The 17,591-nt window shown below is 47.6% G+C and overlaps 1 protein-coding gene across 7 annotated transcripts; it reads left to right on the top strand.

Moving 5' to 3' along the window:
• The first annotated feature begins 4,346 nt into the window (after window positions 1–4,346).
• Prkag3 (protein kinase AMP-activated non-catalytic subunit gamma 3) lies at window positions 4,347–13,361 on the top strand. Of its 7 annotated transcripts, none has more exons than XM_029560049.1 (14): window positions 4,347–4,476; window positions 5,444–5,483; window positions 5,913–6,068; window positions 6,385–6,791; window positions 8,010–8,091; window positions 8,201–8,259; window positions 8,360–8,405; window positions 8,598–8,652; window positions 9,063–9,189; window positions 9,334–9,499; window positions 10,875–10,912; window positions 11,069–11,215; window positions 11,552–11,785; window positions 12,606–13,361. In XM_029560049.1, exons 3-13 carry the CDS (start codon window positions 5,915–5,917, stop codon window positions 11,666–11,668), a joined length of 1,398 nt encoding a protein of 465 aa, XP_029415909.1. In that variant the 5' UTR covers window positions 4,347–4,476; window positions 5,444–5,483; window positions 5,913–5,914; the 3' UTR covers window positions 11,669–11,785; window positions 12,606–13,361. The 7 variants fall into 7 exon arrangements, with proteins under 7 accessions (XP_029415909.1, XP_029415908.1, XP_017651789.1 ...); XM_029560048.1 differs by lacking the exon at window positions 4,347–4,476 and adding an exon at window positions 4,525–5,146 and having other exon boundaries at window positions 12,652–13,361; XM_017796300.2 differs by lacking the exon at window positions 4,347–4,476 and adding an exon at window positions 4,525–5,146.
• The last annotated feature ends 4,230 nt before the right edge of the window (window positions 13,362–17,591 follow it).

The raw sequence follows: 17,591 nt of genomic DNA, 5'->3' as shown, positions 1-17,591 counted from the left end.
CAAAGCCATCGCTGTGTATACCAACAGCTGGTATGCTTTTGCCATCATTCATGTGCATGGGGCACTGTATCAGTGGAGAGCACTCTTTCCAAAAAGACTCCATTGAGGCATAAGAAAAAAGGACAATGGGATCTGGCTACTTGGGAGATGGCCCTAGAAACCAGTGGGGCCCTCCAGGACCTGGTCACATTGCCAGAACCAAGCCTGCTCCACAAGCCTGCCTACATAACAGAGGAAAAAAAAAAACCTTGCCAAAAAGCCTACTTCTGTCCAAGTGCCAGAGGGAATATGTGTCCATGGCACCATCCCCAGGGAATAATGGGAACTGGACTTTTCTAAGATTAAATCTTCAGGTACAAGTATCTTTTTTTTTGGTCTTTTTGAGACGGTGTCCCTGTAGCCCCAGCTGTCCTGGAACTCACTATGTAGACCAGGCTGGCCTTGAACTCACAGAGATCCACCTGCCTCTGCCTCCCAAGTGCTGGGACTACAAGCATGTGCCACCACGCCTGGCTCAAAAACATTAAATATTAATTGGGAGTTACACTATGCCTATAGGCTACAGAGTTCAGGACAGGCAAAATAATAATAATAATAATAATAATAATAATAATAATAAACAGGACTTTATAGAAGACTCTAATCAAATTGGTTATAATAACAGGCAAAAGTTGGGCCAACCTCCTTCCCTTAGCCCTACTTAGAGCTAGGTGTATTCCATATCAGGAAGGATTACTAATCACTCTCTTCTCAAGTCATTACAGGCTCTGCAAAAAGCCCAGAGGGCCATCTATCAGACAGTATAAGGAGCTGGTCTCCAGTCTGCCTCAGAACCAGTCCACAAGTTCCAGTCCAGTGATTTGATATGGGGTCAGGAGAGTCCCAACTCAGACTCTGGAACCATCCTGGAAGGGCCTGTATCCTGTGATCCTTACTACACCTTTGACAGTAAAAGTAGCCAGAATCTCCTCATGGACCCATCATACTCAGTTAAAAAAAAAAAAAAAAAAAAAAAAAAGACAAACAAACAAACAACAACAATAACAAAAAGAAAATGGAAAATGGACTGTCACTCAGACCTCCAACCCTTTAAACATAAGACTGACAGGAATACCCTGATTGTTACAACTGTACTTTGGCTTCTTTTCCTCCCAGGGGAATTGCTCAGGATAACTAAAAATGGGAAAGTCCTTACAATTGTGACTATTGGAAAATAGTCTCAGTCCCAGTTACCCTGACCCCAAACCCTAAAACAGGCCTAAATATATATCTTTATCCAGTTTGAGGATCTGGGAGGAGGGTGTCTCTACATATTGGTCCACATTGCTCCTCAGGTAGGCCTTTATATGACTTTAGGAAAGACCTACTGCTTCTATACAAATCAGCCTAAAATTATCAGGAAAAACTTAACACTAGTCTGACAACTAATATCAGTCTTTATTTTCCTGGTCTCCATGGCTTACTACCCTGCTCACAGCCTTAGCTAGGCCTCTAGTCCTCCTACGTATAGCCCTGACAGTCGGATAATGAGTAAATACAGTAAAAATCATGGTCCTAAGAGAACAATATAATTTCCTAGATGAGTCTAAGATATGACTCGTGCCCATAGAACCAGTGGGGAATGTAATAGGGCACCTTCTTGACCATAGTTATGTCATGTTAAAGTTTAGGCTGACTTTAGTCTCTGAAATTATCAGGCAGTTGGACCAGAGTATGGGAACTCATGTCAGATGAACCCTGGTTGTCTTGGGAATAGGTCAGAGTATCCTGGAGTGCACCTGCTAACTGCAGATTTATGACTTCTGTAGGTTATGCTTGGCTTGCTTCTGCATAACAGCAATTGTTACTTAATAGGACAGAAATTGTTAAGGGGACTCTCCACCTGTAAACTTGGGAACTTAAGCACTTCACCCCTGGTTATGGTTTCTCTGTATAAAACCTTACCCTAGAGATGGCTCAGTGCTATACACTTGGGTTCCCGAAACCCTGGCCAGTAACAACTTTCATTTGGCAAAACTCTGTCTGAGTGGTCTTCTCTGGTGAAGCACCCCACAACACCATGTGGGCATCTTTGCCCCTGGGAAGCTGTTCCTTATCCAATATCCACTGAGGTTGTGCAGGAGTGCATTACTTTCTCACAGACCTTGCAGTTTCCCTAGCCCTCTTCTGGCTGTTGGAGATATGCCTGGGGTAAGACAGTAGGAGAGGAGAGTTAGACTAGGCCTTGCTCAGACTCTCAGCACCACCACACCGCCTGATTTTTATCAGGTGCTAGGGATCAAATCCAAGGCTTCATGAAGGTGAGGCACGCACTCTACCAACTGAGCTACAGCCCCAGGCCAGTCTTTTCTTTCCCATTTGTTCCCTTTCCCTTTTCTTTCTTTTCATGGAACTAGGAATAGAATTCAAGGTCTCACAAGTGCAAGGCAAATGCTCTACCACTGAACTCCATTCCTAGCTCAGAAATCCGGTGTCTGCCAGCTGAACCATACGTACTGTCTTCAGGACAGGATGTACCTGGGCAAGGAACAGAGCCCAGGCACTCCCTTGCTAATGCTGACTCTTCCAAATCCCCTTCCATAGCTTTCCCAGGTGTATTTTTCTTGTAGGACATTGCTAGTGATGCCAGCAGTTTGTTTCCACTGGTTCCCATGAGTTACCAACACTGTGGATCATCACCAAAGACACATGATGCTGTGGACCTGGAAAGGCCACCTCTAACTCCTCTGCCATGCCTCAAGTCGCCTTCATAGTTTCAGAGTAAGCTCAGCTCACACCACTGCCTTCATCTGCAGTGCTCCTGTCTCCACATTCTGCCATGGAGGGCCAGTAGCCAGGCTTCCTCTTCAAGAAAGTCTTCCCTGACTGCATCATGTACATAGAACTGATCCCAGAGCACGTGTTCTGTGTGTCTACCTCAGTGCAAAGCTGGGTTGGCCGTTCCACATGCAAGTATATCAGCTTGTTTGACTTCCGGGTGGCCAAAGTAGGTTGACTGAAGGTGATGAAAAGTCCCTTTGGAATCGACCAGAACTGATTAAAGCTTATGCTGGTCCTTTGCTTCCCAAATGACCTTGGAAAGTATTATTTGTTTTCTCTGAGCCAGTTTCCATGTGCATGTGATGAGGATGAAAACATTCTGCAACAGAAAGAGCCAAATGGGATCTACTATCTATTTCCCCTTTGCTTTTAGTAGTATACTTGTATGAATTTTAACTGGAATGACTGCCCATAAGAAAGACTGAGGGGATGGAGAGATGGCTCTGTGGTTAAGAGCACTGGCTGCTCTTGTAGAAGATCCAGGTTCGAATCCCAGCACCTATATGGCAGGTAACAACCATCCATAACTCCAGTTCCAGGGGATCCAATGCCCTCTTCTGACCTTTGTGGGCATTGCACTACATAAATGCACTTACATTTATGCAGGCAATACACTCATACATATAAAATAAAAATAAAGGCTGAGACCCATCCCCCCCTTGAAGCCAAACATGGTCTTGTGGCTAAATTTGGCCAATTTGACCTGAGTGGGAGTAAATTCCACTTCAGGTCTCAGACTATGCATGAGTCCTTTTCCTTTCTGATAACTGGAATGCTAATTTGAAGGTGGGAGCTACAGTAGCTATCTTGTGTTCAAGATGGAAGGTGCTCTGAAGGGTTTCAGAGTCACCCTACCAGCTTTAGACTGTCTACAGACTATTATTGAAGACAGAAACTTTGTTTGAAGCTCTGTGTGTATGTGTGTGTGTGTGTGTGTGTGTGTGTATGTGTGTATGAGAGAGAGAGAAAGAGAAAGAGGTGTGGTATATGCACATGGGTGTGTGCATGAATTCCTGAAGACAGATGATGTTGACTAGCTTTCATCTTATCTTTATACATATATATGTATATATGTGTGTGCATATGTATGTGAAGAAGACTATTGCATGCTGGCAAGTTGTGGACCACTGTTATGTTTCAGTGACTGTTGCTGTAATGCCTGGGCAGTAGAGCACATGCTGATGGCCTTCCCACAGTTTGAGGTGGGCCCATTCATTGTGCCTCAGAAGTTCTACAATCTGGGAGCAGGTCTAGGCCCCAGAGACACTGTACTATCCCCAACACACATGAAAAGGAAAAGCCTCCTCCCTGTTCCGTCCTCCTCCACCCTCCTGAGGGTCAATGCAAATGCTTTGAGAGAGGAAGGGAAATATGTTCGGGAAATCCAATAACCCATTACTGACCACTTTGGGGCCAGGATTGGGATGGAAGAGGCTGGAAGAAGAGGAAGGGAGGGGCAGGGGGAGAGAAGCCAGGGCAGCTGGGTCAGCATTCTTAATTTGGATGCTGACTCAGGCCCCAGGAATGCCAAGGAAGGAGGTGGGCAGCCACAGGAGCCAGGCTGGGATCCCGTTGGCCCTGGGAGACTCAGGGACAGTACTCACGGAGGAATAGGGGCTGGGCTCTTGCACACCCACACCCATCTCGCAAGCACAGGTAAGCTCAGGTATCTCTCCCTCTATGCACAAGTGAGGGCTCAATCCCATTGTACCTTTGAGATGACCCATAGGGTGCCCAGCTGCCTGACCACCCTTTCCATCTCCTCCACCTGAGAAGGGGACAGGCTCCCGGGACTCAAAAGGAGACATTTGGACATACCCTGGGTGCACTCTGGGGACAATCCACACTCCCCTCACCAACTCCCAGCCTCCTAGCATGTCCTTACTCATATCCCACCTGCACAAAAGCTTGCACGAGGAAGAAAGTGAAGGCCACCGCCTCCAATCTTCCTTCTTTGAAGAGGCCCCAGGGACACAAAGCCCACCTCCTCCCTCAGTCTCCCTGGGCCGCCCGCTCTGCAGCAGGACGCCAGTGGCCACTGCTCAGAGGAGCAGGTCCCGCGGCCCCAGGGGGCACCCCTTCCCTCCGCAGCGCCCCTAGAGCGTTCCCTACCGCAGCCTGACACCCAATCAGAGTGAATCCGATCCCCCGCCGGCCAGTCGCCAGGGGCCGGCCCAGAATAGTGCGCGGGGCCGGGCGGACTGTGCGCACTGGCTCGTAGACTGGAGCTGGCCGCATGGAGCCGAAGCTGGAGCACACGCTGCGCGGCGTATCTGGGTCCCAGGGGGCCGGAGCTGGGGCCAAAGAGGACAGCAGACGTGTAACTGTACGTGTGTAAGTGTGTGTGTGTCTGGCCCGTGTGCTTGTTTTGGACGCTCTGTGTGAGTGAGTGCAGGTGCTGTGCATATATGTTTCCTGTGTGTAAGTGCCTGTGTGCGGTTGTGTCTTCATCTAGGAGTGGTCAGATGCATGTGTTTATGATTGTGTGTGTGTGTGTCTGTGTGTGTGTGTGTGTGTCTGTGTATGGTTGTGCGTGTGTGTGTGTGTACTTTAAGAAAGGGATAATCGGGGGCTTTTGGAGCAGAAAGCATTTTCACAACACTTCAGACACTCTCTTCCATAGACCCCATCCTGGAGCTGCCTTGGGGGTCTAGAGGATCAAGGTGGGTAGACTGTGGATCCCTGTGGGCCTTGCCTTTTCTCCCATAACTCCTTGGTCCCCCATCTCCCTGGAACCCAATCCCTAACCCTAGCCTGGACCTTTTCTTCTCTTCTCCTTTCCCCAGTGTATGTCCCCAGCCTTTTCTTTTCTCTTTGCTGAAGATTTGAACCCCAGTGCTGACCTTAGGACTTTCCAGCTGTGTGATTTGTGATTTGTGGTAAATTGCTTAACCTCTCTGAGTTTCTGGTCCCTCACTACTAAATAGCAATGCTATTCTTATTTACAATACCTATTTTATAAGTTCTTATGAATAGGAAATGAGAAATATGTTGGGGGAAAATCTTTTGGCAGCTTGCCAGTATTACCAATGATATTGTAATGGACTTTGTTGTATTACTCTGTAATTAAACAGGTCCCTTTCCCCTTCCAGAGATGAACTTCCTACAGCAAGAAGAAAGTGCCTCATGGTCATCACCAGCTGTGGCTACCAGCTCAGAAAGAATCTATGCAAACAGGGGGGTCAAGGCTTCCAGATGGACAAGGCAGGAGGCTGTGGAGGAAGGAGAACCACCAGGTTTGGAGGAAGGTGAGGCCAAGGTCAGTTATGGTGGGAAGGGGCAGTGGGAATTCCAAGGCCTGGACTGGCCTCTGATCCATCCACCAAATAGAGTTGGGCCCAACCCTCATCTGTGGTCTCAGTCTCCCCACATGGGAGTGAACACTGTACTGCCGAACCCGGGCCCCAGTGTGGCCATCTCAGAAAGATGGATCAGAGTTTTTGTCTTCTGGGACACTGAGACTCCACAACATCCGGGTGCCTGGACACTGCCAGAACCCTGAGAGCACAGAGAACATGCTTTGGAAGATGAAGTTACTGTCCTCTCCCCTTTCTTCCTCAACAGGTGCCCAGTCCAGACCAGCTGCTGAGTCTGCCAGGCTGGAGGTCACATTCCCCAAGGCCACACCCTTGGCCCAAACTACTCCCTTGGCTGAGATGGAGACCCCTCCTACTGGGTGGGATCTCCTTTTGCCTGAGTGTGCAGCCTCAGCAGTGGGCTCCAGCACAGGTGATCTAGAGCTGGCCATCGAGTTCCCAGACTCAGAGGCCTGGGACTGTAAGCTTGAAAGCCTGGGGGACGAGAGGCCCCAGCCATGCCCATCCCCACAGGCCCCACTTCTCAGCCTGGGTTGGGATGATGAGCTACAGAAGCCTGGGGCCCAGGTCTACATGCACTTCATGCAGGAGCACACCTGCTACGATGCCATGGCCACTAGCTCCAAGTTGGTCATCTTTGACACCACACTGGAGGTGAGGCCCTCCACTTGAACTCAGGACTCAGCATCCTGTCTCTGTAGCCACCACTCCCTCCCTCCTAGACTCCCTGCCAAGCCATGGCCCCACGCAAGTTCCCTTCCAAGACTCATAGACTAGTAGGGAGAACATCCCCAAATTGTTATCACAGGTCTGCTGCTTCTTAGCATCTACCAAACCTCAGGTTAGTCACTTTATCTTCATCATCTCTAAAATGGGAATCAGGCTTGCTCTGCTCTGTTTCAAAGGAGTCACAGGACAACCCAGTACAAACAGGAGTATGCTATCAACTGTGAGGTATGTGTAAGACATTGCAGAGCTGCTCAGGACCAAGAGTAGGGTACTTAGGTAACAGAAAAACAGCATGTGCTCTAGTAGCTGCTCTTCCATTAGGCTAAACTTCCCTATTTTTATCACCGTTACCATGGCACGGATGATGCATATATGCTCAAGGCATGATATATGTGTAGTCCACAGTACACAATTTGGGTCTGGTGGTTCACAAAGAAATAGATTTTATTTTAATAGCTAAAATCTTGATGTGTGTTAAGCATTGGGTATAGTGGCACACACCTGTAATCTCACCACTGGGATGGTTAAAACAGGAGGGTCTTAAGTTCCAGGCTAGCCTGGGCTATGAAACCCTGCCTCAAAAACCAAACAACAATAGGAAAACAAAAGCAAGAAAAACTAGGAAGAAAAGAAGAAAGGGAGATAGAGAGAGGAGGGAAAAATCAAGAAATGGGAAGAAGAGAAGGAAGAAAAGAAAAAAGAAAAACAAAGTACGACCAGCAAATATAAGTAGTATTGCTTAGGATGGGGTTCAAAATAAGCCAATATAAAATTTAGAGGGAAAAAATTTCTGTAACTATGCAAATATTATGTGAATAATTGTACCTCTAATACTTAGATTAGCAAAAAAAAAAAAAAAAAAAAAAAAGAGCATGTCTGTATGCACATGACCTCCATATAGAAACCCTGGTGTGTCTGATGATGGTCCTTAGTGTCTCTGGGCACAAGGAGCCTTAACTATGTGGCAAATGTGCCTGATGTGATCATGTCATGGCAAAGAGGCAGACTCATATGCAGAAAGACCTGGGTGACCCCATGGAAGGAGCCTGGTGGGGACAGAAGAGGAGATGGCAGGTGGGCAGTAGAGGGGAGGATGAGGGCCTCTTGATATTCACCCTGCCACTGTTCTTTCCTGCCCCTCAGATCAAGAAGGCCTTCTTTGCCATGGTGGCCAATGGTGTGCGAGCAGCCCCTCTGTGGGACAGCAAGAAACAGAGCTTTGTGGGTGAGGAGAAGTGGTTGGGGGACCTCACATGGTGCAAGAATGCTGACAGGGTGGGGTCCTTAATGTGCCCTGCTCCCAAAGCATCCAGACTGACCTTGGCCCCTTGCAGGGATGCTTACCATCACAGATTTCATCCTGGTGCTGCACCGCTACTACAGATCCCCATTGGTGAGTCCTAAGGTATCAGGTGGGCTGGGATAAGAGGGTCTTCAGGAACCCTGCTTCCCCTGGGCTCATATCTGATCCCAAATCCTGCCAATGACTGTAGGTCCAGATCTATGAGATTGAAGAACATAAGATTGAGACTTGGAGGGGTGAGTTGGAGAGTGCTGGCTAGGGTGGGGTGTGTGTGCTGAGACTGGGACCCAAGGCCTGGGACAGAAGGTAGGATTTCCTGATGGGCACAAGGCAATGGAGGAGCCTCAGGTGCTCACAAAAAGGGACACAGTCTGGAGTCAGGGTGAGGCAGTGGCAGCTACCGTGGCCTGACTTGGGTTTTTCTGCAGAGATCTACCTTCAAGGCTGCTTCAAGCCTCTTGTTTCCATCTCTCCCAATGACAGGTAAGTATCCCCACTGTTTTTGTTACATTTAATTAATTAATTAATATATATATTTATTTATTTATTATTTATGTGTGTGGTGGGGGGTGAGTGCCACAGTGTGCATTTGGAGGTCAGAAGACAACTTGCGGGAGTAGGTTTTCTGGTTCTCTTTCCACCATGTGGGTCTGGAGGATTGAGCTCTGGTCATCAGGCATGGTGGTAAGTGCCTTTATCTGCTGAGACATCTTCACCAGCTCATCTGAGCCCCCTGCACTGTGTGCTTGTCCCATCCCACTCAGTCATGAACTCACTTCTCCCTGGAACCAGAGAGATAAGGGGACTTTGGTGCCCTATGCTCCTGTTTAAGGGATTTGAATAGAGGGTCTCTCCCACACTGCTCCCAGTCTCATTTGCGCCCATCCCTTCAGTCTATTTGAAGCCGTCTATGCCCTCATCAAGAACCGGATCCACCGCCTGCCCATCCTGGATCCAGTCTCGGGCACTGTGCTCTACATCCTCACACACAAGCGACTACTCAAGTTCCTACACATCTTTGTGAGCCTGGGACAGTGAGGAACAAGGGGGAGCCATGGGGAGACAGCCATAAGGGTCAATGTCTAAGCCCAGGCAAGGGGAGGGAGGAGTTGGAGACTTCTGGGGCTGCTTGACCTCTGATCACCACCCTGTCCCCACAACAAGGGTGCCCTGCTGCCCCGGCCCTCCTTTCTCTGTCGAACTATCCAAGATTTGGGCATTGGCACATTCCGAGATTTGGCTGTGGTTCTGGAAACAGCCCCCATCCTGACTGCTCTGGACATCTTTGTGGACCGACGCGTGTCTGCACTCCCTGTGGTCAATGAATCTGGTATCTGCACCCGGGGATAAGGACAAGCTAGGGTGGGCAGACTGGAACACATGGGCAGGGTGTGGAGCTGGAATCTCCTTGTCATCAGCTTGGGACCCAAAGTGGAATGGAATTAGAAGTCTCTGACTGCTCTGAGCCTTGGACAGTTACTTTGGAGATAGGGTCTTACCCTATTACCCAGGAACTTACTGTGTAGCACAAGCTGGCCTCAAACCCACAGCAATCCTTCTGCCTCTGCCCCTCAAGTGCTAAGATTATGGACATACACCACCATGCCCCATGTATGAAGGGGTATCTTAACATCTGTCTTTCTGACTTTGAAGGAGGAATGGTAAGGTTTTCTGTGATAAGATGAATATGGTAGCTGGGTATGGTAGTGCATGCCTTTAATCCCAGCACTCAGGAGGCAGAGGCAAGCAGATCTCTGTGAGATCAAGGCCAGCCTGGTCTAACTAGTGAATTCCAGGACACCTGGGGCTACAGGGAGACCCTGTCTTTTAAAAAAAAGTTATGATAGTATATAACTATAGATTTTGTTTTGTTTTGTTTTGTTTGAGTTTATCCTAAAATGGCCATGGGTTCTTGGGTCCCAGCCTGACCTCAATGTCTTGTTCTGGAAAGGGTCAGAGGGACAGCAAGAATATTTCTTTGATTAGACTATGGCTACAAAGTACTTCAAAGTTGGGGTTGGGAGATGGATCAGTGTATAAACTGCTTTCCACATAAACATAAAGACCAGAGTTCAGATTCCCAGCAACCACAAACGCTGGGAGGGTATGGATACCTGCCTGAAATCCCAGGGCTCAGGAGGCAGAGTCAAGGAATCCCTGGGACAGCTGACTAGCTATCTGAATCTTTAATTCAGGTTCATCAAGAGACCCAGCCTCAGTAAGTAAAATGGAAAGTGATAGGGGAAGATATCTGACATCAACCTCTGGCCTACACACACACACACACACACACACACACACGCTCATTCACTAAATAATTTAAAATGTTTTAATTTTAAAAATAATTCCCACCTTCAGATTTGTCCATTTGCCTCCTAAAGATGCCCTGTGCCTTGTTCCTCTGTTCTTGTTTGCTGTAAACCAGAAATGGGACCTAAAGGTCTAATGGGTTCAGACTATGAGGCTGGAATACTTCACAGGTGATGTTATGTTTTGCTATTGCATCGCACACTGAGGCCTGAAGCTAGGTATCCCACACATGATGCTAATTTGATCTATAGGTAGGACAGCCTGATGCCCCCTTACTAAATCAGCAGCCTGGGGACTGTCCAGGGGTTCATTCCAAAAGCCTGTCCCAGTTCCCCTGCACAGCACCCTAGTTCTGAACTGGGCCTCTTCCATGTCTTTTCTCTCTCCCCCTACAGGTCAGGTTGTGGGCCTCTACTCCCGCTTTGATGTCATTGTAAGTGACTGTGGAGACTGCGGGTGCTGCAGGGAGGCTGTAGTATAAGATCAATGGGAAGTATCTGTGTATACCCTTTGCAAGTATGTTGGGGTACTGTCTCGACACTGCAGCCAAGTGTTGAGGTGACTCATGGCTCTCTTCTCCCTACCCCAGCACCTGGCTGCCCAACAAACCTACAACCACCTAGACATGAGCGTGGGAGAAGCTTTGAGGCAGAGGACACTGTGTCTGGAGGGGGTCCTCTCCTGCCAGCCCCATGAGAGCTTGGGGGAAGTCATTGACAGGATTGCACGGGAACAGGTACTGTGCCCCTCCAGGCATGCCCTCAGCACAGATGGCCTAGTTCTTCCTTGCATAGTTCTTGCCATCCCTGTCTACTGGGCACTTGGCCTGCTCTCCCTTTCATAACCAACTTTTGGCATCTGCATTGGTAGGCACCTGGTCCTCTCCATGGGGCTCTCATGCCAAGGTCCACAGCCAGCTGAGTGGTCAAAGCCTTGGCCAACTGGTTCCCAGGAGATGTCTTCTTGCTTCTTGAACTGAGTCAGATTTTCCCCTGCTTCTTGAGACTGGCTTTATTAGCTGTTATAGTCCCAAAGCTCTACACCTCACTGACTGAACACTGTGGACCCACAGGTGCACAGGCTGGTGTTAGTGGATGAGACTCAGCATCTTCTGGGTGTGGTTTCCCTCTCTGACATCCTTCAAGCCCTGGTACTCAGTCCTGCTGGGATCGATGCCCTCAGTGCCTGAAAGTGCCGGAGTCCTCACTCCCATCCCATCTTCCTCACCTGAAAACCAATGAATGGATCTGGGGGACTTGGCCTTCATCTTCTCCCACCCCACTTTTCAGGTTCTGCTCTGGTACAGGTAGGCTCTACCCTGAATCACTGGGCCAGCCCCTCTATTATTTTGGGTTCCTAGCTCTCAAGTTAGGGTACGCTGAGGGTGACAGTGGGACCAGTCATAACTGAGCAGTCCCATAAAAACCATCAGTATGCTGGGTGTGATGGCACATGCCTTTAATCCCAGCACTCAAGAGGCAAAGGCAGGTAGAACTTTGTGAGTTTGAGAATAGACTGGTCTACAAAGAGAATTCCAGGCTAGCCAGGGTTACATAGTGAGACCCTGTCTTAAAAAACAAACCATCAAAAAAAAAAAAAATCCTGTCAGGCAGATCTCTGTGAGTTCAAGGCCAGCCTGGTCTACATAGTGAGTTCCAGGACAGCTGGGGCTACAAGGAAGACCCTGTCTCAAAAAGACCAAAAGAAAAAATCCTGTCAATATAAGACTTACAGACCACCACTTTGTCCCATTTTCAGTTGAGGTCAAGGAAGCCCTCCTAGGAGAGATGGATTGAGGAGCTGACAGAGCTCTGGGAAGATTTAGCTGCTTTCTCCCCATTTAGTTCCCATTGCCTGGAGTTGGATGAGAAGGCAGCAAGCTAACCTTTGTTGAATGACATGTCCATCCTCAGTAAGAACTAGCACAGGAGGAAGTTTGCAGCCACTACTTATTTCAGTGAATTTGATATGATTGCAGACTGACCTGGTGAAATGTTTGGTAGGCAGGAGGGATTGCCAAAGGATGAGTCACAAATTCCACCCAGTTAGCAGTGGATGGCAAGACTCTCCTTTTGGGAGGCATTTCCCCTTCCTTATTTGGTCAATGTCTCCACTTTTTCTCACAGGCTATCCAGCTTTCCCTAATTGTCCTTGCTGTGCCTATCCTCCCAGATGCTCTTAGGCATGCCCAATGCACCAGAATGACAAAATGAAGAACAACCAAGTCAAGCCTGAACGTCCCTGAACCAGAGGCACTGTGATTACCTTCAGACCATCTGTGCTCCCTGTCTCTGCATATGCCTTTTTCCAACACCTGGGTCAGGGCTCTATATGACAGTGAGTGTGCAGTCTGTGGATTTACTTGGGGGGGGGTCTGGATTTCTTGGCTTCTGGACCATGAATATTCATGCCTCCGCTCCTGGGAGCCCCAGCTGGTCTTTCTCCATGGGATCCATCACTTTGCCACTACCATCCTACTCTCCTGGCATTTCAGGGCTTCTGGAGGTCACCATATAGCAGTCCTTAATTCTAGAGCTGCCTGTTGTCCAAGCTCCTTAGCCCTCACCAGTGAGTAGTGTTCTTGATCCCCAATGACAGATGGTCCTGTATTCAGATCGCTGAGAATGGGCAATTGAGAAAAGAGAAACAAAAGAGTAAGCCGTGAACTTGGATTTTATAGGTTTACTTAAACGCTACTGACAGTCATTGAACTTGAACTTGTGGCAAGCTGATTATGTCTTCCGAATTCAAAGGCTTGAAGGAAAGTCTGCAACTGACAAAAGCTGCAAGTGGCATTTCTTTGTGTATAGAATGCTATTCTGCCCACTTTTTAAATCTTTTGTTTATAGCAAAATGATAAAGAAAACATTTGACTACTCACATTTATAGGTAAGACCTGGTCCACAAACTTATCTGCAGGAATCATAACTTTGTTTCTCTAACACTAAATGGAATTTGTATGATGAATTACATTTCACCAGGTAAAGAAATGAATCTCAGTCAATCCCCACCTTTCCTGGGGCTGAGCTTGGTGGGTAGGGGAGGCTTGAGGCAAAGCTTTGTTCCTCAGTTACCGGCATCCATCCATTGCCAGCATCCAGCCAAACTTCCCTGTTCTCGACTGATTGCCGGTTGGTTGGCCACTGGTGTGCACAGTCACTGTCCTGTGAGTACTCCCAAAGTCTCTTTGGGGCTGTCTGACATGGACCCTCAGGAACTTCCTGCTCCTAGCCTTGTAGTCCTCTGAGATCCATGAAGCTCTGAGAAGCTGTCCAGGTCTGGCTGCTGAAATCTGGTCTGTTCTTCTGTGTCTCACTGTTTTCCCAGGTTCCACCCAGGGCCATGGGCTTGTCTCAGGGACCCAAGAAGAATCTACAGCATCTTTGTTCCCAACCCACCCCAGCTAGGGAACCTTACCAGTGAGGGATGAGGGGACCTTTGCTCTCTGACCCATTGTGGATTCCATTGGATGTATCCTGAATTCTTATCATCTACATTGAGAGTCAGGCTTTTGGAATTCCAGAGTCAAGACTGGGTTCTGGTATCACTCTCCCCTGTGGTAATGTGGACCCTCATATCAGGTGGTCCGATGCAGGAAGAGTGGATTAATATTTCTATAATCTTAAATTTTTTTTTCATTTACTTTTTTGTGGGTATTTCTGTGTTGGTGTGTGTGTGTGTGTGTGTGTGTGTGTGTGTGTGTGTGAGAGAGAGAGAGATGAGAGAGAGAGAGAGAGAGAGAGAGAGAGAGAGAGAGAGAACGTGCCATGGCACAGGTGTGGAGTTCAGAGGACAACTTGTAGGAGTTTGTTCCCTCATTCCACCAGGTGGGTCCCATGGATAAAACTCAGATCATCAGGCTTGACAGCAGTCCCCTTTACCTACTAAAATGTGACCCAGAGTTAGGATGAAGGCATTTGTACTTGAGTCATCAGACAGTAAACAAATGAATTTTCTCACTAGACACTTTGCCAAAACCCAGGGTTTGGTGCCCACTGTGTTCCAGCTCTACCCAGAAAGACCTCCCTTGGCCCAGAGAAGACAGGATGGGGTTTTCTGGGCCTAACCAAAAAGGCTCTTTCAGATAACAGCTATGGTTAGCTCTGGGAAGTGTTAGAGGTCAACTCTTGAGACTGCCTGTGGAGAGAGACTCTCAGTGGCAACAGCAAGGCTGAGGGAGGCCTTGGATCCTTCCCCTGGCCCCCTTGTGCCTTCCTTAGAGAACTCTACCTGCCTGGGGGCACTGTCCTGACGATCCAACAAGTTATGAGTACTTCTGTGAGATGTTATTCCACCCAATTGCCTCAAACCCCACCTTCGATGGAGCTCCCTCCACTCCCAGCCCAGTCCTGACATCCCTCATAGCTGCCAGAAGAGAGCCATTGACTTGCCATAATGTCCTTGCACAGAAGTGTCCTGTGTGTCACCTGCCCCCCTCCACCCTCTCATTCCTGCATATGAACCAAGGCTGAACTGGCATCATTGCCTCCATGCTCTGCTCTTCCTCTGAGGCCTCTCTTGATTGTCTGTGGCCTCTAAGCTGGATTCACAATGTCTCCTTTGGTTTCTCTTTTCTACCATTCACAACCTTTGATGTGCTTCTGGTCATCAAAGAAGCTTTGCTGACGTGCAGGGACCAGAGCCTCATTCCAAGAGATCCTCATTTCCTGAGCTGAGGTGGAAATTCTGTTTTCTGTAAAAACTAGAGACTTAGAAGGCCAGCCTGGTCTACATAGTGAGTTCTAGGCCAGCTGGGGCTACAGGGAGACCCTGTCTCAAAAAGACCAAAAACAAAATACACACACAAAAACAAGAGACTTAAAATTACTGGGACTAGGGAGATGGTTTTGTTGGTAAAGTGCCTGTGGTGCAAGCACAAGGACCTGAGTTTGGATCTCCAGCACTCATGCAAAAGCTAGGTGTGGTTGTACATGACTGTAACCCTAGGGCAAGAGTATATGTGTGAGTGTGTGGACAGTGGATTGCCAGAGCTTGCAGGCTAAGACAATTTAACCAGTCAGTGAGCTCTGCCTTCAATGAGAGATCCTGCTCAGCAGTTAAGAGCATATGTTGTTCTTGTAGAGGATCTGAGTTCCATTCCTAGCACCCATATTAGGCAGCTCAGAACTGCTTGTAAATCCACCTCCAAGAGATCTGATTCCCTCTTCTGGCCCTCTTGGACACTCACACACACAGCAGACACTCACACACACACACACACACACACACACACACATACACATGAATAAAAATTTTTAAATAAATCTTTTTTGTTTTGTTTTTTGAGACAGGGTCCCTGTAACTCACTATGTAGAAAAGGCTAGCCTTGATTTCACAGAGATCTGTCTATCTCTGCCTCCCGAGTGCTGGAATTAAAAGCATGCACCACCACACCTGGCAAAAAATTAATCTTTAAGAAAAACAAGGGCATGGCTCAACATTTTCATATTCATGAACATTATAGCTAAATCAGACTATCCAATATAAACATCACCTCTTGGGCTTATTATTTTGTGTGTGTGTGTGTGTGTGTGTTAAGAACACTTAACATTTATTCCATTGGCAATTTTCAAGTCTATGTTATTAATTATAGTGATAACTATTGTACCATGACATATACAGATCTACTGAATTTATTCTTCTTAAAACCATCATTTTAGTCTCTGATCCTATGACTGACTTTTTCAGACACCACCTATAAGCACATAGAATCAACACACTATATGTACACGGCTTATTTCAATTAAGGTAATGTCCTCCAGATTCATTCATGTTGTCACAAGTAACAGGATTGCCTTCTTTTTATTTAATTTAAAATGTTAATTTTGGGGGCTGGATAGATGGCTCAGCGGTTAAGAGCACTGACTGTTCTTACAGAGGACCTGGGTTTGATTACCAGCATCCATATGGAGGCTAACAACCATCTGTAGCTCTGGTTCCAGAGGAATCTGATACCTTCTTCTGATCTCTGTGGGTATTGCATGACATGAGCGTACTTACACACATGCAGACAATACACTCATACACAAAAAATAAAAAAAATGTTAATGTTTAATTATATGTATATGTGTCTATATGTGGGTATATGCACATTAGTGTGGGTGCCCACAAAGGCCTGGGCTGTCAGATTCCCCTGGAGCTATAGTTATAGGTAGTTAGGAGCAACCCAACATGGGTTCTGGAAACTGAACTCAGGTCCTCTGCAAGAACAGCACACACTCTTGCTATGATGTTGTTTCACCAGAGAAGACCAGTTAGACTTGGCTCCAAACTGAAAGGGGCTGGATTTATAGCTTCTGGAGGGGGAAGGCATGTACAGCTGGCCTGGGAAACGGCCAGGTGTACAGAGTGGATGCTCTGAAGAAGGGAGACACAAGGAGGAGACAGAGAAAGCACTCACCATCCCCCAGAAGTACCAGGGAGGCCAGGACATTGAGTACCAGGAATAGCAAGTTCCCTAGGAGGATGTGATAGTTGGTGAAGACAAGGTTATTTCAGGAGGGGACAGTGAATGCAAAGCCCTGAGACCATGTGGGCCATAAAGTGCTTGGGGAGATGCCCGGCTGTTGGGCTTAACTATGGAAAGTGTGTCTCCAGTGGGTATTGGCGTGGGGGGTGGGGAAACAGTACCAGGGCAGCTTTGGTCTTAGGAGAGCTTTGAATTTGGCCTGAGGGCTGGGAGAGCCACTGACAATTTGAATCAAGGCAGTGATGGAAATTTTTAATGGATCTAATCCTAATCCCATAAGCATAAAAAAAGTCAACTTTACTATTTTCTATGACCCAGAAAAAATTTACTTCTGGAGTTGAGACTCACTGAGTTTCCAGGATTGATGCTGTGCTGTGCTGGTCTCCATCAATACCAATTCCCTTTTCTTCTGATGGGCTTGCTATTTGAGGGGCACTGGAGAGCTAAAAACTCCAATTCCCAGCCTCCCCTGCAGTTTGTGGGCAGGATATGCAAGGGATTTGGAGGATAGGAGTGAGGACATTTCTTTCTAGGGTCAAGGATGATTGAGAGGCATCAGTAGAAGTCCATATCCAGGTCCAAAGTCACTACTGACTTCAATAGCTTCTGTCAGGCAGGGTGACTCACATACAGCCTTTCAGTG

This window comes from Nannospalax galili, unplaced genomic scaffold, assembly GCF_000622305.1.
Source record: "Nannospalax galili isolate Female #2095 unplaced genomic scaffold, S.galili_v1.0 scaffold127, whole genome shotgun sequence".
NCBI lineage: Eukaryota > Metazoa > Chordata > Mammalia > Rodentia > Spalacidae > Nannospalax > Nannospalax galili.
Note: the sequence above shows the minus strand (reverse complement) of the source record. Positions and strands in the feature narration are given on the sequence as shown.

Bases quoted from the DNA above. Each gene is read 5' to 3' on its own strand.
- Prkag3 (XM_029560048.1), top strand. From the start codon at position 5,057: ATGGAGCCGAAGCTGGAGCACACGCTGCGCGGCGTATCTGGGTCCCAG. The intron at 6,069-6,384 runs GTGAGGCCAAGG...CTTCCTCAACAG, and splicing joins ACCACCAGGTTTGGAGGAAG to GTGCCCAGTCCAGACCAGCT. The intron at 8,092-8,200 runs GTGAGGAGAAGT...GGCCCCTTGCAG, and splicing joins CAAGAAACAGAGCTTTGTGG to GGATGCTTACCATCACAGAT.